The sequence below is a fragment of the Elgaria multicarinata genome, chromosome 2, assembly GCF_023053635.1.
Source record: "Elgaria multicarinata webbii isolate HBS135686 ecotype San Diego chromosome 2, rElgMul1.1.pri, whole genome shotgun sequence".
Taxonomy (NCBI): Eukaryota; Metazoa; Chordata; class Lepidosauria; order Squamata; family Anguidae; genus Elgaria; species Elgaria multicarinata.
This window is the reverse complement of record NC_086172.1, coordinates 171,368,446-171,391,635: the sequence shown is the minus strand read 5'-3', so window position 1 is coordinate 171,391,635 and position 23,190 is coordinate 171,368,446. Positions and strand designations below refer to the sequence as shown.

General features: G+C 43.4%; 1 protein-coding gene across 2 annotated transcripts in view; it reads left to right on the top strand.

The window, feature by feature from the left end:
* Positions 1-23,190, top strand: part of MTHFD1 (methylenetetrahydrofolate dehydrogenase, cyclohydrolase and formyltetrahydrofolate synthetase 1) — a 91,796-nt gene that overhangs the window by 46,474 nt on the left and 22,132 nt on the right. For both annotated transcript variants that reach the window (XM_063118136.1, XM_063118138.1), the window contains 8 exons: positions 1,910-2,012; positions 7,226-7,302; positions 8,114-8,254; positions 10,330-10,398; positions 11,819-11,930; positions 15,440-15,579; positions 19,601-19,642; positions 22,916-23,016. In XM_063118136.1, the coding sequence (XP_062974206.1) occupies positions 1,910-2,012; positions 7,226-7,302; positions 8,114-8,254; positions 10,330-10,398; positions 11,819-11,930; positions 15,440-15,579; positions 19,601-19,642; positions 22,916-23,016 (785 nt within the window). The remainder of the gene's footprint in view (positions 1-1,909; positions 2,013-7,225; positions 7,303-8,113; positions 8,255-10,329; positions 10,399-11,818; positions 11,931-15,439; positions 15,580-19,600; positions 19,643-22,915; positions 23,017-23,190) is intronic.

The following is a 23,190-nucleotide window of genomic DNA, read 5'->3' as shown; positions in this document are numbered from 1 at the left end:
ATTTTAGAAAACTGTTTTAAGGTATATTGTATGAGTGTTTACGATTGTACGATTCCCTACTTTTGTAAAACTATATCTTTTTAAAATTTTGTTTAGATTGCCTTGATAAAGGACTTGATATAGTCCGAAATGCGTCGGCAATAATGAATCCTTTCGGACACACTCTTGGTTCCTCCCGTTGCCTTTTGGATTTTTTGCTTACTTATTATCTGGGGTTTCCTTTCTCTTTCGGCTACCTTAACAACTAACAAATTTATTCTGGCATGAGTTATCTTGGACGTTGTCCACTTAATCAGATGCATGAAACGTTGACCTCAAATCGGCAGATTTATAGACTCATACTGGAGAGTGGGGTGAGGGTGGAGCTGTAAACTGTGTTGTTGGAGGGAATTGAAATGGAAAAGAATTGCAGATTATTTTAACAAAATGTTGTTGGGTGATAATATAGACATTGTCACAATGGTGAGCCAGTCAACATATGTAGTGTGATTTATTTATTTATTTAAAAAAAACCATTGTCCTTATTCAGCCCATAGGAAAGAGAGTTGATGAATTGTACGTCAGCCATTTTGCACTGATATCTGTCTTTGGAATTCCTTTGTTCAAGAATGGAACACCTTAAGATCATTGATAGAGTGTCTTGGGAGGATGGACACTAATTCTACCATACTCTAGGATTTGGGCTACAGTACATAGAGGAGGGGCTGTTAGAGAAATAGTGTTCTGTTCCCTACTCCGTCCATTGGAGTGGGGAGCCCGGAAAGTTCTCCCCACAGTTTCTATGTTGGAGCCCTGTCACCTGCAGTGACAGGCAGCTGGGAAGCCACCACTCTCAATTTCCCACAATGCTCCAAGGCACCCAACATAGCATCATTCTGGGGCATCCTGGGAAATTTAAAAGGGTGGCTTCCCAGACCCAGTCACCTAGCATGGTGAGGCCCTATTGTCTTGGGTGGTGACTCAGGGCCTGGAGCTGTGACATTCTCTAACCCAAATATAATGGTTGGTGTGTATATGATTTCGCTGCCGTGCTTTCTCTCGTTGCAGCCGTGCATTGAACTAGCCAACCTGTTCCTTGTCATGCTCCAGCCTTAAATTGGCTTATGCCACCTGCTGTTAAGGTTGCCACCTTTGTTTTTCTGGCCTGATCCTGTGCCATTGTAACCATTGGACAGGAATATTTAGTAAGTCAAGTCTTTCGCAGAATGCAGATAAGTAGAATCATAGAATCATGGTATAGTAGAGTTGGAAGGGGCCTGACAGATGGCTGTCCAGCTGCCTCTTGAAGGCCTCTAGTGTGGGAGAGCCCACCACTACCCTAGGTAATTAATTGTTTCCATTGTCGTACTGCTCTAACAGTCAGGAAGCTTTTCCTGATGTCCTGCCGGAATCTGGCTTCCTGTAACTTCAGCCCATGATTCCGTGTTCTGCACTCTGGGATGATCGAGAAGAGATCCTGGCCCTCCTCTGTGGGAAACCTCCTAAGTATTTGAAGAGTGCTCTCATGTCTCCCCTCAATCTTCTCTTCTCCAGGCTAAACATGCCCAGTTCTTTCAGTCTCTCCGCATAGGGCGGGACAGCACTTGGGGAGGTGGAATTTGCCTGCTTGTACATTTTCCTTTCAGATTAATCTGCTGTTAAGGGAGCTGCTGTTAACTGGGGGAGGGGAGGGTTAGGCACCTTATCTGTATGTGACCCACTGAAGATGAAATTCTGGTTTTACGAAAGGTCTGCCACTGGAGGCAATTGCTTCAACCCCTCGTCAAGAGTTTTAACTTTCAGCTTAGGCTTTTACATTCTTCTCTCCCCCTGCCCTTTTTTTTATTACCTCTGGAACTATTTTTCTAATGAACTTGCTTAAAGACTCCTTTCCTGTAACTGCCGTTGTTTTTCTTCCCTTCCTCCTCAGAGATTACATATTAAGAAAACGGACCCAAATGCTTTGAAGGATGATGAGATAAGCAGATTTGTGAGATTGGATATTGATCCAGACAGCATAACGTGGCAAAGAGGTACTGGAGCAAAAAAATAACCCGCAGAGAAGGAAATGGGAAAATGTCTAGGAAGGGTGTGTGTGCAGGAGGGGTGTCTGCATATGTGTGGGAGAGCGGATTAAAATTAAGACAGAAATACGTTCCTACAGAGATCCTGTTTCCCCCTGCTAATCTCTAGGCCACATTTAGTGCTGCCCAAAATCCGATTGTGTGAAGTCTGTAAAACACGGATGGGGAATCTTTTCCCCCTTTGAGAGCCGTTTTTTATCAAGGATAATCTGTTGTGGGCGGGGCCAAAGCCAGCAGTGGGCGGGGCCAGAGCCACTGGCACTTTTCCCCCTCTACAGAGAGTGTTTTGCATTCAGGGCAAGGAACAGCCAGCCAGATATGCTTGGTCTCCATCTACTTTGGGCAGAAAGTTTATTTATTTATTTATTAAATTTATATACCACCCCATAGCCGAAGCTCTCTGGGCAGTTTACAAAAGTTAAAAACAGTGAACATTAAAAAAAAGTATACAAAATTTAAAACCATCTAAAAAATATAAAAACAACAGTATAAAACAACAAGTTCTGCCTCTAATGCAGAATTGAGAAGTATATGTTTAACATAACGCGGCCCGAACTTGCTTTCGAAAGTGGACTAAGGTTTAACTTGTTTATAAATAATCCAGAGTTAAGGGTCAGCAGTGAGGTCATAGAATCATAGAATAGCAGAGTTCGAAGGGGCCTACAAGGCCATCGAGTCCAACCCCCTGCTCAATGCAGGAATCCACCCTAAAGCATCCCTGACAGATGGTTGTCCAGCTGCCTCTCGAATGCCTCTAGTGTGGGAGAGCCCACAACCTCCCTAGGTAACTGATTCCAAGGTGGCCAAGTTTGCTGACAACTCCAAATTATTTAGAGTGCTTAGAACAAAAAGGAATTGCAAAAAGCTCCAGAAGGCTCTTCCAAATTGGGGGAATGGACACCAAAATGTCAAGTGCAGGTCAGTGTAAGCAAGTGTAATGTGAGTCACATTGGGGCAAAAAATCCAAGCGCTTCATATATGCCGGTAGTGTCTGAGCTGATGGTGAGTGACCAGGAGAGGGATCTTGGGGTTGTGGTGGACAGCTCGATGAAAACGTTATCCCATTGTGCAGCTGCTGAGAAAAAGGCAAAGTCCATGTTGGGCATAATTAGAAAAGAAATTGAAAATAAGACTGCCAAGATCATATTGCCCTTATACATACCTGTAGTGTGAACACACTTGGACACTGTGTTCAGTCCTAGTCACCACACTTTAAGAAGGATATTGTAGGCTGGGAAAGGTACCGAAATGGGCAACCAAAATTATCAAGGGATGGAGCAGCTCCCCTCGGAGGAAAGGTTAGAATATTTGGGTTGGCGGGGGTTAACTTAAGAAAAAAGGCAAGTTAGGGGAGACATTTTCCTCCTCACCCAATGAAGATGATTGGTTGGAGATTCCAGACAGATACGGAGAAGTGCTTCTTCACACGGTACATAGTCACACTTCAAAATTCTGTACCGCAAGGCGTAGTGATGGTTACCAACTTGGATTTTACAAAGAATCGGAGGATAAGACTGTCAGTGCTACTAGTTCTGATGGCTATATATTGTCTCCAGGAACTCATGATCTCAATATCAGTTGCTGGGGGCCACAAGTAGAAGAGGTGCTGTTGTGTTCATGTCCCTGCTTGTCAGCTTCCCATAGGCATCTGGTTGACCATTGTGCGAAGAAAATGCTGAATTAGATAGCACCAGAATGGTGCTTCTTATGTTCTTAGGAGCAAAGTATTGTGTATCTAAAGGACAGCCTCTTCCCATATATCTCTGCCCGTGCCCTGGGATCATTATCTGAGGTTCTGCTCCAAGTGCCCCTACTTCCTGGCATTCAGTAGGTGGCTACGCGTTAGCGGGCCTTTTTTGTGGTGGCCCCCAATTGTGGAATGCCCTCTGTAGAGAGGTCTGATTGGTGCCTACTTTGTTGTCTTTTGGACACCAAATGCCTTTTTATTGTCCCAGATCATTTAAAATGCCCTTTAAATTAATATTTAAACTGCTGCTTGTTTTCCATTTAATGATATGTTTAATGCTGCATTTTAAAATGAACTTTTCCAATGTTTTACCTTCTTGGATAGTTATCTCTTATTAAATTCTTTTAAGAGATTTTATCATTGGTTTTATAGTGTGTGTGTGTGTGTGTGTGTGTGTGGTCATGTGTGTTGTCCTAAGAGCTTTGGCTATAGGAAGACTCATAAATTGAATAAGTTGCAATCCTACATGATCTGCCCTGGCTACTTGTAAGCTTCTGAACTCAGAGGCTTAGGAGTATCCTGTGCAGAGTTGCAAGCCGATGACCCAGTGTTCTCCCCTCCCCAACCCCAGGAACACCCCTTTTCCTGTCTACGTGCTCCGTTTATGAGTGTGAAGATGTAGCCAGGGCACGGGGCAGAGAGAATTGCACCGGCTATCAGGAGGAGGCAGTAGCAAGCAACACAGTTTCTGGGCTCTGAGATCAGACCCCGGTTTCCGACCTTGGAACACATAAACAGAACAATCCTATGCCCCACACCTCAGACAGCCACAGGATTGCTCCCTAACTATATGATAATAAATTGTCATTCAGCTCTTTCTATGTTCACCTTGCTTATTCCTAATTGCTGCTAATACTGTCTATGAATAGTCACTGAAGAAATAATTTATGCTGATTGGCTTGAAAGAAAACTACAAAGTGGCAGATAAAGTTGTCAGAAAGTAGGTCAGCCCTTATAGGGGCGATATAATCACCAAAAGCCATACCCCTGGCAGTTCAGGGAAAGATCATTTTGCAAATGTAGCCCCATTAATCAGCATCCTACTGAGAGCAACCATTCATTTTTCTCATCCATGCTCTCAATTTTGTCTCTATTTGTTATTTTGCAGAGTGATTGAACGTAACCACAAAGCAAAAAAAAGGGCTCCTCTCATTTCTCTCCCCCGCCACCATCCTTTCCCCATGCTTCTCTTTGGAAAGGTACCAAATGAACTGTGAAATGTATTCTCAGAATCTGGCTCTTAGCACACAAATGAGACTCAATTTATTTTATCCTATGAACAATATCCTATGAAAATTTGAGTTCAGCCATCTGCTCGAAAGCTAATGTACTTATATTTTTGGTACTAAAATCGCTACAAGTCTAGCAAATTGATCCCTCTCTTCTTCTCCTCCTCCTCATTCTTAGAGGAATCCTTGCAATTGATTAAGATTCTTAGGCCATGGCTAGATCTACCGGGTCTAGCGCGACGGAGGGGGGAGGATCTCGTGATATGGTAATCGCAAGATCTCCCCCTCTGTCTAGACACGGCACACGACGTCCAGGAAGAAAGAGGATGTCGCGCCCACCATTTTGTTTTTGTTTTTTTAATCAAGAAAGAGCGCAGGAGTGCTCCTACAAAAATGTAAGTGAAAAATAAAAACCCGCCCCTCCACCCCCGATGGTCATGTTGCTCCTGAGGATATCCTGAGGAGCTCCGTGCCCGAGTCCTCACGGTTACTCACGGGGAGCTGGGACAAACCGCAGCGCCCGGCCACACGTTCCGTGGTCTTGGGATCACCCCAAGACCATGGAAAAACCACGAAAAAAGGGTAGGGCGATGTCCTGGGGAAAGTGAGGGATCATCCCTCCCTGCTCCCGGGATCCCCTGTTCGTCATGTGAATGCACAGGGGCGATCCCCGGGATATTGCCCCATCTAGCTATGCCCTCAGTCAACTCTAAATCCATCACTACTGGCAATACGCAACAAACAAAATCCTTGCTTTGCAGCACCTGCAGATGCCCCTTAGATCTAAGAAGAGTCGTAACCAAAGGTCCATCTCATCCACCATCCTGTTTCTCAAAAGCCCAACTTGCTACCTCTGGCAAGGCCAGAAAAAGGGCATGAAGGCAATAGTTCTTCCCCTGCTCCCCAACAACGCTAAGGGATGTTGGATGGTGTGTGTGTGTGTGTGTGTGTCGGCCCACTTGTCCACCTCAGATGATACTGCTGAGATTGTGTGACTTCAAAAACTGGTGCCTGAATTTGCTTGTGAAAATTCCTCCTCCCTCCGCCATCCCCTTTCCTTTTGTATCGGTCTATTAGACTGCAAGGCTGCAGGCAGGGACTGTCGTGCTCTTTAATCTGCGCACAACACTTAGTAAATTTTAGACCCTTTGTAAGTAATATTCACTGACATACTGCTTCTGAACCTGAAGACGCCATATAGCCATTTGTCTCGTCCCATTTTTGAAGCCATCTAAGCTACTGGCTGTCAGCACGTCTTGTGGCTGTGAGTTCCACAAGTTAATCATGTGTTGTGTGGAGAAAAAAGGTTTTTTTTGGTTGTCTGTCTTGAATCTGCTTCCAAACAATTCCATTGGATGACCTGAGTTCTGGCCATTGTTTTGACTCATTTGACATTGTTTACCCTTCCATGTTCCATTAATAGTGTATATAAGTGTATAAGGCAGAGGGTGTGCAAGAGGAAAATACCTAGTGAGTTTCATGACTTAGTAGGGATTCGAACCTGGGTTTTCCTGATCAAAGTCCAGGAAGGGCAACTTCGGCCATTCTGGGGCTAATTTCCACCCCAGGATCCTCCAGGGGTGGGTGGGCATATTTCACTTGAAAGCAAGCTAAATTTGGTGCTGTTGAGTCTCTATATTTATTATTTATTTATTGCATTTTTATACAACCCAATAGCTGAAACTCTCTGGGTGGTTCACACAAATTAAAACCATTCAAGAATATAAAACAAACAGTATAAAAACATGATATAAAATACATTATAAAAACATATACAATATGGTGCCTTCCTGATGAATTTAGGCCACAAACCAGCACTTCTCTTTTTTGCTGCCTCCACCAAATTTCCGCAGGGGCCGCACGGGACCTTCAGGCCCCACCATGCTTCTTCCTCTTCACCCTGCCCTGTTTTGCGCTGCACATTTAAGGGAGATTTTCCTCTGTGCCAATTTGCTGCCACCCTTCGTTCTTTAAAAGCTCCTCCGCTTGCTCTCTTTGTGGCGTTTGGCCTCTTGCAGGCTTTCTGCTAATGGCCCATCTTGTGTTCTGAGCGAACGCTGAGGCATAAACGGCTTAAGATGTACATGGTTTTAAAAAGTTCAGGGCTGGTTTTTAACTTTCCTCGTAATGGTCCATTCTCTCTTTCTCCCCCCCATCCTGCCCCGGGCTACCTATCCTTTGTGCAGTGTTGGACACAAATGACAGATTTCTGCGAAAAGTCACAATTGGTCAGTCCCTGACTGAGAAGGGTTTCACGCGCACAGTAAGTGTTCTTTCTCTATCCAGAAATAGAGATTATTTGCCCTTTTAGAAACGCAGGCTGTTATTTGGAAAAATTATGTCTTTTTGTCCCCTTCAGCATCTTGGTTTGTCTTGAGTTAGGAGGTGTGGGTTTCCCTCCCCCCTGTGCTGTTACAAAACGATATAATAACAGACTGGGGGCAGGGGTGATAATATGCCCCCCCCTGCCCCCCAGGATACCAGAATTCTGGTATTGCCACCCACAGCAATTCCGTGGAGGAGCTTTGCCCCATTTATTTGACGCTTTGACATACGGAGGAATTCCGCCCCATCCGTGTAGAGCAGGAGTGTTGAACCATTTTCAGTCTGAGGGCCAAATTTCATTTTGGAGAAGCTCGGTGGGTGGGTGTGGGTTGTGCATTCCAGTGGTGTGTGGGACCCAAGGCAAAACGGGCCAAAAGCCAAAAATATTACAGCATATTTTAGTTTAAAGATCTTATTGTCAATCATTAAGACTTAGGAGAGGCATTGGAATTGTGGGTGGGTGGGTGGAACCGCACAAAAGCTGAGAAGCCACCAAACGATTTGAGAGGGAAAGGCCCAGAGAGCTGGATTTGGCCCTCAGGCGGGCTGGATTTGGGCCTGAGGTTCTACACCCCTGTTATCAAATTTATATTCAAGGATGGCTGCATCCTCTTGACTGTTTCCACTGTTCCAGGATTCCGTTACGCCCACTAGATTTGTGCTCATCTTGTTAAAACCAAGCATTTCAACTGGGTTTGAAGGAAGCTAACGTTGACCCTGTCTGGTTCTTTTTCCTTCTCCCGCCCCAGGCCCAATTTGACATCACGGTAGCCAGTGAGATCATGGCAGTCTTGGCGCTCACAGACAGCCTGGAGGACATGAGGCAGCGCCTGGGCAAAATGGTGGTCGCCTCCAGCAAGCAAGGCGCTCCAATTACAACAGAAGATCTGGTACGTTGACCACAATCTCGCTGAGAAGAAAGCAGTCTTGCTGGATGAAACTTGGCAGAAGTTGGCTCCAAAAAGCAAGGCCTCCAGTTCTAGCCCATGTTCTTAGATCAGTCTTCCCCGATCTGGTGTCCTCCAGATGTGTTGGACTACAGCTCCCACCATGCCCAGCCAGCATGGTCCATAGGAATGATGGGAGTTGTAGTCCAGCACATCTGGAAGGCACCAAGTCAAGGAAAGCTGCCATAGATACAACTTCCCCTGAAATCTGTGGGATTGAATTCCAGTTGAATGTCTCCAGTATCTACGTATAGAGCTCATAAATCCAAACCTGCATAAGCCAACTCCAGCATAAATTAAGGAGCATCTGCTCTCTCATCAGTTTCCTCCACCCGCCCAGTCATTCAAATAATCCTTGCTCCAGTCATTCAAATAATCCTTGCTCCTTGCACTTTGGAGCAAGGAGGCCTTGCTCCAAAGTGTCACTGTTTGTGGAAGCTAGACTTTCACCTTTCTAGAGTGACAGGCCTTTTCTTCAGTGGCCTCTGTGTTGGAGAATGTCTTTCCTCTTGAGGCTTACACAGTTAGAGCTATTCTACCTAGAGGAAATGTGTAGGACCCAGGCTTCAGGGGGGTCCTCAGCATACTGTCTGCTGGTTCCCCTCTGCTGTTCTTCCCCAGTGGTCCTTCACTCCAAGCAGCACTCATCCCCAATGGTTCTCTTCAGATGGGAGGTGAGTGGCCACCATTTTAGACATCCTGACATAGCAATGCTGCATTGTATACTCTGTGGCATTGTGGGTAATTTAAAATGGCATCCTCTATCCATTTGCCATAAGAGGCCTAGCTATCTACTTGCAGATGCTAAGTGATGATGCCAGGCCGGAAGAGAGGAAAGCTTCAGGTTGGTGCTTGGCTTAAAGATGGGGAGCTGTGGGAGGGCTTTATTCTGGCAGGATAGAATCCATAGAATGCCCCATGTATTATGGCTGGAATGAAAGCAGTTATATATGTCAGCCTCCCACAACCTGGTGGTTGGACTGTAACTCCCATGCTGACTGTGAATGATGGGAATTGTAGTACAACACATGGGAAGGCAGGTTGGGGGTGGCTGCTAAACACACACACACACACACACACACACACACACACAGAAAACAGCGCACCTTGCAATTCTTCCAGTCGTGGAAGTAACTACTTTGATCTTTTCTGTGTTCCCATTGCAGATGTTGCACTGCATACAATAATAATAATAATAGCAGCAGCAATAATAATAACTGGGACAGAACAATTCATACAGACAAGACAAAACTTTGCAATCGACCAGACATAACATTTATAGACAAAAAAGAAAAACACACCTACCTCATTGACGTAGCAATAACTAATGTCAAAAATGTTGTAGAAAAGGAAGAGGAAAAGAGAGAGAAATATACACCACTGGCTATGGAAGTTAAAGAACTGTAGCAACGGGGGTGGGGGGGAAATACAATTATTCTGTTAATCACATCAGTCACCGTCATAACATTAACATTTTTTACAGAAAACCTTCAGAAAGTAGACTTACTAAAATACATCCACACCAACATCCAGAAAGCAGTCATACTTAAAACATGCTCAATAGTTAGGAAAGTTCTGAATCTGTAAAAGATAGCATGACTTGGCAAAGCCCATCATGTTTATCTAAAAAAACACCCACGAGCAAGAAAACTGAGATAATAATAATTGATTTTATATTGAGCAATTGGAATTTCTCCAGTCTGGGAAATACAAACCTTCTGAATTTCTCAAAGATTGTAGTAAAGAAAGGAAAAAAGGCAGACCGTACGCTTAATTTCTGGCAGCGCAGTTTGGAATCAAACAAAAATGTGGCGCAAACAGGCCTGTGAATGAGAGCAAGGTGTGTCCAGCTGTCTCTTCCCTTTCGCATCCCGTTCTATACAGAGGCTGGCAGTCTGTACATCAAGCATATGAAAGGTGGAACAGTTGTTAGCTTTATGGCTTTTGAAATGTCACAAACCTAAAGAAATGGGTCAGAACTGCCACTCAAGTAACTCTTCATGTTCTTATTCCCTTAGGGAGTGAGTGGTGCCCTGGCAGTTTTGATGAAAGATGCTATTAAGCCAAACCTCATGCAGACTTTGGAGGTAAGTGCGTATGCTCTGCAACCTTGGTGCTTTTGACTGGGAATTGGAACTTTGACCAAAATATGGTCTAATTTAGAGCACTTGCTTTATGGGGCAGCGGCTCTCAAAATGTTTGGTTTGTCATGCATCCCCCCACCCCGATCTTATTCCATCTTAGTCCCCTGCAGTCTAAAATGTGAGTTTATTAACGGTTAATAACGAAAAGTATTAATTTACGTTTAAAGAATAGATACAAAACACTTCTGTGCCTCTGCTGTTGTTATGAGACATTACCATTTTCTTGCATTGTCTTTCATATCCCATGTAATCCGCTGCTCAGTTCTATTTTCTTTCCTTTCTTTCTCCCTGCCCCCCCTCCCCACATTGCCATCAACTGTTCACATGTGCGATGCTCTATTTCTTATGCTCTTCACTTTCCTTGCCTATCTGCTTAGCCTCTCCTGATGCAAACTGGCCTAGGAAGCCTTCAATTAATGGGTGATATATAAACATTTTGACCCTGTTCAGACAACACATTAAGCGACATTGGTTAAGCATTTTGAACTAAACTTTGACCTTGTTCAAATGACACACTAAGCCATGGTGGTTAAGCATTCTGAACTAAACATTATGACTTTTTGGGCCTGTTCAGAAGACACCTTAAACCATGGCTTCAATATGGTGGTTAAGCCAGAAAGCCAGGCCGTGTTCAGAAGACACCTTAAACCATGGCTTTAACCATGTTGAATAAGGCTTTTTGCTTTATTCACCGTGGTTAAAGCCGTGGTTTAAGGTATTTTCTGAACACAGCCCGGCCTTCTGGCTTAACCACCGTGGTTAAAGCCATGGTTTAAGGTGTCTTCTGAACAGGGCCAGTGTGTCCCGTAAACCATTCCTAATCATTGTGGCTACATAACCACGGTTTAAACATGCTCACTACCCAGTTGCTGCAAAACGGTTAGCGGCGTTAAACCCTAACAACCCAGAGTTCACAATCCAACAACAACCCATGGGTTGTCTTCCTGGATTGTTCTTGATTCTGGCTGGAGACAGGGTCTTGGATTTGATCCAAGGATGGAGAAGTACTTTGAGAGGGGCCCTCTTTTCCTTTAGACTGGATGGAGTTTGGCACAGAGAGTGGTATAGTCCTACTCAAATCGGGGGTACTCAAGTGGACTGTGCCAGGCTAGCTTTCCAATGGTTTCTCAGTTCCGCTAAATTTTCATTTTTAATACCTATGACATTGGATTGCTTCGCTGGGCATTTTTTGTTGTCTTCAAGACTTTACAGCTTTCTGCATGCGTACTCGTGGATAAGTCTTGTTGAGTTTTGCAGATCGTTCTCCCAAATAGAAGTGTGTGCAAGCTTACAATATCCCAGACAGCACCAACTTATCCTCTCTTCATGTTTCTCTGTTCCTGCTGCCACACTTCTCTGTCAGGGCAACCCTGTGTTTGTCCATGCTGGTCCATTTGCCAACATCGCTCATGGCAACTCCTCTGTCCTAGCAGACAAAATCGCCCTGAAACTCGTCGGCAAGGAAGGGTTTGTTGGTAAGTCTTTCTGTCTGCCATTTTCATGCATGATAAACCTATGGGATGTAGTGTCATAATAAGACGTAGTGGCAACTGTTGGCTTAAAAAACTCATCCAACAATCATATATATATATATATATATATATATATATCACACACACACACACACGTGTTTGTGGGGGCATTTTATTACTGCAAGCCATTTTCCAATGTGACCTGAGGTAATAAAATGCCTCACAGTCAGAAATGTGTCTGTGGTGTCAAACGTATGTCATAATCTCTAAATATTAAAAAGTATCATAAACTGTCAAGGTAAAAGTTTATTATTACTAAAAACTAATATTTCTTAGTGTTGTCGAGTATTTTTCTACCTCATAACACTTTACACCTTTGTCTCGGGTGAGGTAAATGTTCCCCAATGAAATGCCCTGGTTTGTGCCAACCTGTTGAGACTCAGAGTGCTTACGCCTCTTTCTCTAGACCAATTTTCTTTGGAAAGTCCGTGTGGCATTTTTATACACCAGCTGTGTCACCTGGTTTTGAGGACATAAAGTCACCCCAGTGGCAAAATCAATAGTTTCTCAGGGTATGTTATGCCCCGAATCCAGGAGTTGCTTTTTTCCCTAGAACTAATACGATGAGTGGTAAGAGTGTCATGAGAGGATGATGTTGTAGGTCTACTTCTGCAATGAAAAGTGCATCTGGGGGAGCCATTTAGGCCTCCCTGTTTTAGCAGGGTTAAGTGGCTTTTAAACGGGAAAGGCGACAACCTTTTTAATTTCCCAGTATTTTAGCATCCTAGTCTTTTAGCTCTGCTGTTTTAAATCTGTATTTTAAATCTCTGCATTGCTGCTAGGTTTCCTTCTGGTTGTACTTTAATATTGAGGTTTTAAGCTTCCATATTTTATATTTTATGCTGTACCTTGTGGGTTTTAATTTTGGAGAACCACCCATTGAGCTTTGGCTATTGGGCAGTACAGAAATGAAATAAATAAATAATTTATAGAGGGTCAATCTTTCTACATCTATTAGCCATGAGGACTATATGGAACCTCTTTTTTTGTGGGCTTCCTACAAGCATCAGGCTGGCTACTTTGAGAAAGAGGCAAAGACATTTGGTCTGGTTCAGTAGGCCTCTTCTGATGTCCTCACCTCCTAAAGCGAGAACTCTATTTTATTTATTTATTATACTTATTTATTTATTATATTTATATCCCGACTTTTTCCTGAAAGGAACCCAAGGCGGTTTACATAATCCTCATCCTCATCTCCATTTTATCCTCACAACAACCCTGTGAGGAAGGTTAGGCTGAAAGCCAGTAACTGGCCCTAAGTCACCCAGTGAGCTTCATGGGTTTGATTACAGTTTTTAAAGCTCAGTTGAAAACTTCTCTTTTTTCTAAAGCTTTTAGAACTTGATTTTGATCTTACTTTTGCACTGTTAGTTTTCTTGTCCCCTGTGCCTATATGGTGCGTTCCCTTCCCTTTCTTATTGTTTTATTATGATTTCATTAGAATGTAAGCCTATGTGGCAGGTTGTTGCTATTTTATTGCTTTACTATGTACAGCACCATGTACATTGATGGTGCTCTATACTTGAACACTCCAACCACTACACCACACTGGCTCTCCTTGCATGAATAGATGTCTAAAGGAACTTAATGTGCAAAGTAAATGAACTAGGGAAGAAAACTGAGGCAACACCGCCATTGGGCAGGGGGTCATCAAATAAAGCCGAGATGTGCAGAAGGTAGTTTGGGATCTGCCAGTAGCTCTCTGGGTAATTTGCAGTAGATTGGTAAAGGTTCCTAAATTCCAATTGTTTAACAATAGCAACAATAAAAGAAATCTCGCTTCCCCCAGCACACCCCAAACTAGACTGCTGAAATAAAGAAAGCCCGGGGTAATCAGGAATGGATTTCTGTGTGGAAGAACTCTGAGCTCAGCTCCATTCTGGTCTCAAAACAAATGTGCTCATAAACCACTGCTCAAAGGCATTCTGTCCTTTCATTTTAACAGTGTTCATTTTGCACCTGGCTCCAGTTGGTGGATCTGAAATAAAACATAACAGATGCTGGCAGGGAGAGAAAGGCTAGGGGTTAGCAACGTTTTTTGGTGGGAAATAAGGAATCACGGAGCCTGTCCTACCGTTGCTTTCTCCTAGAGACCCAGAACTTGATGCCATTCTAGCTAGAGCAAGCAGATTACCCAGAAGAGTCTGTAGCTGAGTGATAAAGCGCAGGTTTTGCATGCAGAAGGTTCCAGGTTCCATCACTGGCATCTCCAGGAAGGACCAGGAAGGAGTTCTACCTGAAACCTTGGAGAGCCGCTGTTCACAATAGTAGGCTGGATGGACCAATGGTCTGATTCATATAAGGCAGCTTCCTACCACATAATAATAATAATAATAATAATAATAATAATAATAATAATAATAATAATAATAATAATAATTTATTTCTTAACCAGCTCTCCCTCTGGATCGAGGTGGGGAACAACACTAAATACAAAAATATAAAACGCATAAACCTGATTAAAAACATAAAACCAATACATTATTAAAATCCTAAAATCTTTTAAGACATTTTAAAATTCGACTGGGTAGGCCAGCCGGAAGAGATCCATCTTTATAGCTTTTTTAAATTCAGAAATGTATTTATTTATTTATTTATTTATTTATTACATATTTATATTGCCCAACTGCCTAAGCTCTCTGGGCAGTTTACAACTGCCATTAAAGACCATTAAGCTGGCGGATCTCTCCCGGACGGCCGTTCCACAATCTGGGAGTGGTAGAAGAGAAGGTCCTCTGGGTAATGATTTCCAACCTAGTTTTGGCTGACTAAAGTAGATTCTTCCCAGAGGACCTGAGTGTGCGGGGTGGATTGTACTGGAGAAGGTGATCCCCCAGGGAGCCTGGACCCAAACCATGTAGGGCTTTAAAGGTAATAACCAACACTTTGTACTTCACCCGGAAACTAATCTGTCTCACTTTGGATGGACACCAAAGAGTTAGCCAACGACTGGGAGCATTCTGGCTCTGCTCCTGGCTATGGAGGTGATCACATCCGGGGAATGAGAGGTCCCTTCCAGCCATAGTCATGAACGTGCCGGAAGGAAGGTTTTCAAGCTTGTCTTCTAGGCCTGCCCTGTTCCTTGCACACTGCAGTATCACAGCTCTGTCTCTCCCAGTTTGCAGCTTCCGCTTGTGGTTGGTGCTGGCCAAGGAGAGCTGCTGTTAAAACTTTGTAAACCGAGGCAGAACAGGAGGGATAAACCCCCGTTTTCAACCTCACTGTGCTTCTCTGAGTATTTGGTTAAAACAGGTGCGTCTTTGTAAGCAGTTCCTTAGCGTCGTTTAGCTGTTGCAATTCTCAGGCCTTTTTGTTTTCACCGTGTAAATTCTCCTGAGTCGTCAGGTAAAGGAAGGGGGACAGAATGAGAATAACAACTGTACTGATACCGCTGTGCGAGAAGAGAAGAGACGGTGCGTAATCATGGATTTCTCTCTGTGCTCCCCCTACAGTGACGGAAGCTGGCTTCGGAGCAGATATCGGCATGGAAAAGTTCTTCGACATCAAGTGCCGCTATTCTGGTCTGCAGCCCCATGTGGTGGTCTTGGTCGCCACGGTCCGAGCTCTGAAAATGCACGGCGGAGGCCCCACGGTGAGTGCCGGACTTGGCGGCAGAGAAGTCCAAGAGCCATTTGTGAGGTCATAGAGTCAGAATGTGAAAGGGTTTTGCGGGAACCATCCATAGAATCATAGGCCTTAGCTAGACCTACCTGATAGTCCGTGACAGAGGAGGGAACATCTTGTGTTGCGATTAACACGGGATCCCTCCGTTTACACAGGAAGAGAGGCGTCGCGCCCGCCATTTTTTTTATATAGGAAGAGGTAGGTGCTAAAGGTAGGTGCTTTTATAAAAAATAGTTTCATTTCCCCGCTCCCACCACCCTACCCCTGATGGGCGCAGCGCAGCTCCCGGTGTGTAATCGTGGCAATGGGCCACACGTTCCACGGTCTTGGGCTCAGCCTGAGACCGTGGAAAAATTGGGCCCAAAGGGGGAGTGCTCTATCCTGGGCCAAGGGACGGATGATCCCTCCCTGATCCTGGGATCCCCTGTGCATCATGTGGACGCACAGGGACAATCCCTGGGGTTCGCCCCATGATAGAGCCTGGTCTAGCTAAGGCCATAGAATCATAGAATAGTAGAGTTGGAAGGGGCCTATAAGGCCATCGAGTCCAACCCCCTGCTCAATGCAGGAATCCACCTTAAAACATCCCTGACAGATGGTTGTCCAGTTGACTCTTGAAGGCCTCTAGTGTGGGAGAGCCCACCACCTCCCTAGGTAACTGGTTCCAGGAACAGCTGACTCCGCAGAGTAGATACGCCTAAAACATTTTGAGAGGCGTCTTTCCAGCCTGCTCCTAACAGATGAAGATGGCAGCCCCACAGGCCTTTGGGGTAGCTAGCCCCATTGCTTTTAGGTTCTCTCAAATCTCTGTCAAAGCCCCAGATTCTTGCCCCCTTTGCTCCCCTCTTGGCTTGGATTTTTCCTGCCTCATTTACTTGGATTTTTTTCCACACTCCTTACCATCCCTCATTCTACTTACTCTCTTTCCTTTTTCCTTTATTTTTATATTTGTAAATATTTGTCTGCCTATATATATATTTTTCAAGTTGGGGAGTGGTGAGAAACAGCTCCATAAATATAATAGTAAAGGTAAATTCGATGAATGGATGATATTCTGGAGGTGACAGACTTGACCTTGGGGAAGCTGGGGGTGGCGACAGCCAACAGAAAGCGCTGGCGTGGGCTGGTCCATGAAGTCACGAAGCGTCGGAAACGACTGAACGAATAAACAACAACAACAAATTCGATGAGGGTTTTGCACTTTTAATTTGCATTGCATATTCTGCTTTCCCTTTTGAACCTCCCTCCTTTTGGCTTTCTCACATGTAGAGCCAAAGTGGGGAGAGGGACGTGGGCACGCGCATATGCCCCGCCCCCAACATCCCCACACGCCTGGCTGTAACACGCTTGAACACGCTTACAGATATCCCACGAATGTGAGCCTTGCCTTCTCAGGGTTTATGACCATGGAATCTCTTTAAACAGGTCCCCCCTTCCCCCCCCCCCCCGTCCCCCAAATTGGATGAGCCTGCAGGGGGAGGCGAGAACTCATTTCCTGGGCCTTACCCACTGATCTTTTGCTAATGAGATCTTTTGTATGCTGCTGGCGACTGTCTTCACAGTCTGCTGTGTCTCCTCTCTGGTCTCTCGACCTTGTGCTGAAAGGTAATGATACATCACGGGAGGTTGCAAAGTACCCTTTGCGAATTCATCGCCGGTTGCTGCTTGGCTCATTATGTTGTTAAGTGCCAAGCTCCTGGGCAACGCACAGGCACAGCTGGGCTAGAATTCATGACTTCTGCTTTGTCCTTGTAAAGAAGGATTAGGCAACGTGGGACCTAAGGCCATCTTCCTTGGTGCCCATCCTCCCCTCCCAGGCTTGTTTTGTTTTGTTTTTAAATTCCAACCAGCAGTTGGGGTCATTTTAAAGCAAAGTGAGGGCCTCCAGCTGCTGCCATCTTCATTTCCCATGCATGTCTCTGGGTCGCACTGGGGCTCAGAGATGTTCTCAGGGAAGGAAGATGGCGGACGGCTACAGGCCGATGCTTTCCTCTGCAGTGCACCCAGCCACCAAGGAAAAAAGGGGAAAAAAGAAAAAGGGACTCCTGTCACTTCACTCTGGTAAGCTGGGGCTGGCTAGGAAGGGCAGTGGTAGCCAACCAGGATGTGTTTGTGTGTTTGTGTATCTCTGGGAAGCTATCAGGAAGCTGGAGGGGAGGGGCTAGGGAAAACAGGAAGCCATCAGGGGCTGGGGGAACCAGTTGGGAGCAACCTGGGGGGTTGGGAAGGGGTTGCGTGCTTGAGGAGGGAATGAGGAAGTGAGAGAAATGTTTTAGTAGGGTGACCTTATGAAAAGGAGGACCAGGCTCCTGTATCTTTAACAGTTGTATTGAAAAGGGAATTTCAGCAGGTGTCATTTGTACATATGGGGAACCTGGTGAAATTTCCTCTTCATCACAACAGTTAAAGCTGCAGGTGCCCTGCCCTCTTTTAAATCTGCTCCCTCTAGTATAGCTCCTGCAGCTTTAACTGTGGTGATGAAGAGGGAATTTCACCAGGTGCTGCATGCATACAAATTACACCTGCTGAAATTCCCTTTTCTATGCAACTGTTAAAGATACAGGAGCCCTGTCCTCCTTTTCATATGGTCACCCTAAAGTTTTAGGGGTGATCCAGAGAGAGGGTTTTTGGGAGGAGGGGTCCTGAAAGAGAGTGAGTGGAACAGTGAGTAAGAGAAGGGAATTACATATTTGTGTGTATGATCGCTACATGAGATGTGTGTGTGAGAGAGAGAGCATGTATGTGTATATGCAGTGATCTGGAGTGAGACAGAGAATGAGAATGAGTTGACTGGCAGAGAGAGGGAAAGAAAGAGATAGAAAAAGTTTGCTTTCTGAGAAACAGGTTTCTGTTTGTGCAGAAAATTGTGGATTCAAAAGAGTTGATTTATTTATTTATTTATTCATTACATCTTTATACCACCCAATAGCTGAAGCTGTCTGGGCGGTTCACAAAAACTAAAACCATAATAAAACAACCAACAGGTTAAAAGCACAAATACAAAATACAGTATAAAAAGCACAACCAGGATAAAACCACGCAGCAAAATTGATATAAGATTAAAATACAGAGTTAGAACAGTAAAATTTAAATTTAAGTTAAAATTAAGTGTTAAAATACTGTGAGAATAAAAGGTCTTCAGCTGACGACGAAAGGAGTACAGTGTAGGCGCCAGGCGGACCTCTCTGGGGAGCTCATTCCACAACCGGGGTGTCACAGCGGAGAAAGCCCTCCTCCTAGTAGCCACCTGCCTCACTTCCTTTGGCAGGGGCTCACGGAGAAGAGCCCCTGTAGATGATCTTAAGGTCCGGGCAGGTACATATGGGAGGAGGCATTCCTTCAAATAACCTGGCCCCAAACCGTTTAGGGCTTTAAATGTCAATACCAGCACTTTGATTTCTGTGTTGGGTCTCAGCTTCTGCCTCTTACTTGTCCTTTGTGACTAGCTACTCTTTCCATGGCAGCCATTTTATGAGGGTCCCCAGGACAGTTTCTCAAACATTTAAAATTGCCATTTTAAATGTTTAAATGTTTTAATATTAGAACATATTTAATATATTTTTAACTTTCGTATATTTCTATTTATAGGTTTTAAATGTATATGTTTTAAATTTTGTAATGCCGCCTTGAGGCCCAGCATTGGGCAAAAATAATAATAATAATAATAATAATAATAATAATAATAATAATAATAATAATAATGATGTATTAATTACATTTCTATACCGCCCAATAGCCGGAGCTCTCTGGGCTGTTGTTGTTGTTGTTGTTGTTGTTGTTATTATTATTATTATTATTATTATTATTATTATTATTAAAATATGCCCACAGGCCCAAAACGTTTCTCTAGTTCTGTTGCAAAGGAATTCCACTTCTCTTACAAATCCATAAAGAGACTCGCTAATAAATGTCAGTTTTGGAAATGAAATTGAGGGTACAAAAGAGAATGTCATGCCTCACCTTTAATCTCCCATTTTTACTCTTTGCAGGTCACAGCTGGAGTCCCCTTGCCAAAAGAATACACTGAAGAGGTAACATTGACTTACAGATCCTGTTTATTGTTCCCTAAATTCCTGACCTAGCGCCATGCACTTGTCTGAGCCAAAGCCTGTCAGAGGTTCCTTTATGCCTTGAATCTCTTTCCTTTTTCATTGCTGTGGCTCTTGTGACCAGAGAAAGTAGACCTGTTGAACATCCACCCATTTTAGGGATAGGGTTCAGCACTTTGGATAGCTGTTTTAGAGTTCTGACTGAAACCCAGAGCGGATTCACTGCCCCACTGAAATAGGAACCACCAGCCTCCACTGTAAACAGTGATTAAGCCGGATGTTTCCAGGTTTGGAGTCATGGGAAGCTAAGAGCTGTGGGAGTGAGCAGGGCCTGCAGAGGGAGCCGAAATCTCCATGGGCTGGACAGAATCCTCCATGGATTCTGTGGTCTGTGGTCTAACAAACCACAATCAAAGTGCAGAAGCTTAGCGCATAAGAGGAGGGATGAGAAGGGAGCACCCAGGCACACAGCAGCTCATGTGTGTGCTGATAAGAAGTGGTTTATCAGCCTGAGATTGTGTGGGATCTGAACATAGTATGTGCATGCGTCACGTTTAACCATAGCAGCATGCGCCTATTGGTGGGAGGAGCATGGGTAGGTCTGTGTGCAACTCTGCTGCTCCATTATGTGTTTAGTTGACCCTGTAATGTAGTGTCAGTTTGATGCTCAATGTGAGCCAGAACAAACAGATAGCAGAAAGGTGAGAAAATTCATCCAGAAAAGAATATGCATCAAAACTTCAAAGGAAACTTAATTATTTAAGTGTTAAGAGATTGTGTTGTAGCTTTGTCACTCTCGGTTCAAGTTAACCTGAATATGATTATATTCATTATATATGAATAAGTAGCACATAGAGGTGTTCTCGGTACACAAAATGTGTGTGTGTGTGAGAGAGAGAGAGAGAAAGAGTATAGCATAGCCTTTTCCAGCTGCCAAGACCATGCCCCCTAACCTGAGCTGTAATGTTTCATTTTTATAATGACATTTTGGCTTGCAATATTCTCTGTTACTCTAATCAACCTACGCATTTTTCCAAGCCTGCGTTTCCTTCTAATCGTTCAAGTGCTGGGTTTTTTATTCATGCTAATAGCTCTTCTCTCTGCAACGTTTTCGCTGTTGTATTTGGGAATATTATAGTTAATTAAGTGATTGGGAATGGGGGTGAAATCTGATCAGCAAAGTGGTGGATGGGGACTTAAAATTAAAAGCAGGCCCCTGGCAATGTGGTTGGACAGTTTAGAAATACTGAGTGGGATATAGAGACCTTGTATTGACTAGGTTATGAAAAATTAGCTTGTAAATTATGCCAAAGGCACCAGAAATGCATAATCGTGGCACCTTCTGGCTTTAATTTAATTAACTGATTTATAGGATTTCTATCAGCCTTTCCCAACCTAGTATTCTTTAGGATGCTTTGTTGTCTTTTTGACACAAGGCAAAGACCCTTTCTATCTTCCCAGGCCTATTTATTACACATAACTTTAGTTCTATCTGCTGAGTGTTTTTTTTAAAAAAATAGCATTTTAAGATCTTACTGCCTGTTTTAGTTGCTGCATTTTTATTTCTATCTTAATTGTGTGTGTTTTATTTTCTTTGTATATAAACTGTTCTGGGAAATTTATTGATGGGCAGTATAAAAATATCTTCAGAGATCTGAGAGAGATCTTAGAGGAATCCCAGAAATGGCTATGGGAGACAATCCACTCAAAGGTTTTACCTTTAAATGTAAAAAGAAGTTTTATAAATGTACATTCAGACAGTGTTTAATACTTTACAGATTAAAAGTGCAATCCTACACATATTTACACAGAAAAAAATCAACTCCTAGCATTCCCCAGCTAATTGTAGACTTGTTGCTGCCTAAACCTGTTAGCATAGGCGTAAATTGAGTCGCCTATGCTAACAAACCTGTGTAGGATCGTACCGTAAATTTGCAATTCAATACCTACTTTCCTTGGAGTTAGCCTCTGTAAATTCAGTAATATTTCCAGTATCAGAGGCAGTTACCCTGTTCAGAAGACACCTTAAGCCATGGCTTTAACCATGGTGAATAACGCAAAAAGTCTTATTCTGAGAGATTAGATGCGGTGGGTATGGGACATGTTTTTTATGTTAAAATATACAAATATTAGAAAATGCAGGCAGGAAATGAGAGCCTTATGCAATGTTTTGGAATTGCAGAGTGAAGGATAAAGTACAGCTAGATGAGTTATAGGGGACTGCTTAGGGTTTTTAATATGTTAAGCAGTATAAAAGCATAATAAATAAATTATTGTGAAATAGGGAATGAAATCTCTGTTCTTTCTTGATTATTTGAGTAATTCTTTCCTGATTATTTGAAACTGAAAGGAAATGAACTTGTGTGTATATGTGTATATCTGTACACACCTTCCTGCACTATTGTACACATACACACACACTATAATTTAAAAAGCTATCTTAAATAAAACACTGCTAAGGGCTTGTCTTGTATTACATATTACATTGAGGATGCGTCTTGTGGTTTTAAAATTGATTTTATTATATGAGTGATATACTTCATAATGTGTTTTGAGCTAGTTTTAAGTTTTTGGGGTTGTAAAAATAAAATAAATTGATCTCCAGCAATCCATACAGTAGCTCTGTAACGTAGCTCTATTGCAGATGGAAGTGTTGAGGCAGAGTGGCGAGATTAGAACAGGGAGCAGCAGAATTTCTGTCTTGCACTGCACCGGGTGCTCCACTACATTTATCCTTCACAGCTGTGTCACACTGAAATAAGTTCAAAGCCTGCCATTCTCAGAACCTTCAGATATGCTGCCGTAGAAATTAGGTGTTAATGACTAACAACAATTCCAAGTATGTGTCATGAAGAAAATGAGCTTTTACTTGATTTCCCCCCACCCCTCACGTTTCTGTTGAAAAGCTATTAAGCGTTTGCCTCCTTTCTCTTAGTTGTTTTTTACGTGAAACCACTTTTCAGCTCTGAAAAGTGAGAATTCTTTCATTATATCTGTTCCAATTTTGAGCATTTCTTTCCTGTCAGGTTTTTTTTTTTAATTGTTTTTCTTCTACTTCCTCCTCCTGACATTTCTGGAAAGATGTACCTCAGCAATGCAATTTCCTTCCTTTTATTTGTTTTTTCTTTTTTTGCTTCTATTTTTGTGCCAATGTTGTCATTTAGTTCTTTTTCTCACAACCAGTTGCAAAGAATGTCTTTGTGTTTTGTAGTACCCCAGACTAACTCCTTCGTCTTTCCTTTCTTTCTTGTACAGAACCTTCCGCTTTTGGAGAAGGGCTGTAGTAACTTGAGCAAGCAAATCCAAAACGCCAGGACCTTTGGCGTCCCCGTAGTAGTGGCAGTCAATGCGTTCAAGTAAGTAGGTCTTAGGTCCTGCACTACTTATTTATTTATTTATTTATTGCATTTATATCCTGCCTTTTTCCCTCCAAAGAACCCAAGGCGGCCTACATAATCCTCCTCCTCCTCCTCTCCATTTTATCCTCACAACAACAACCCTGTGAGGTGGGTTGGGCTGACAGTCTGTGA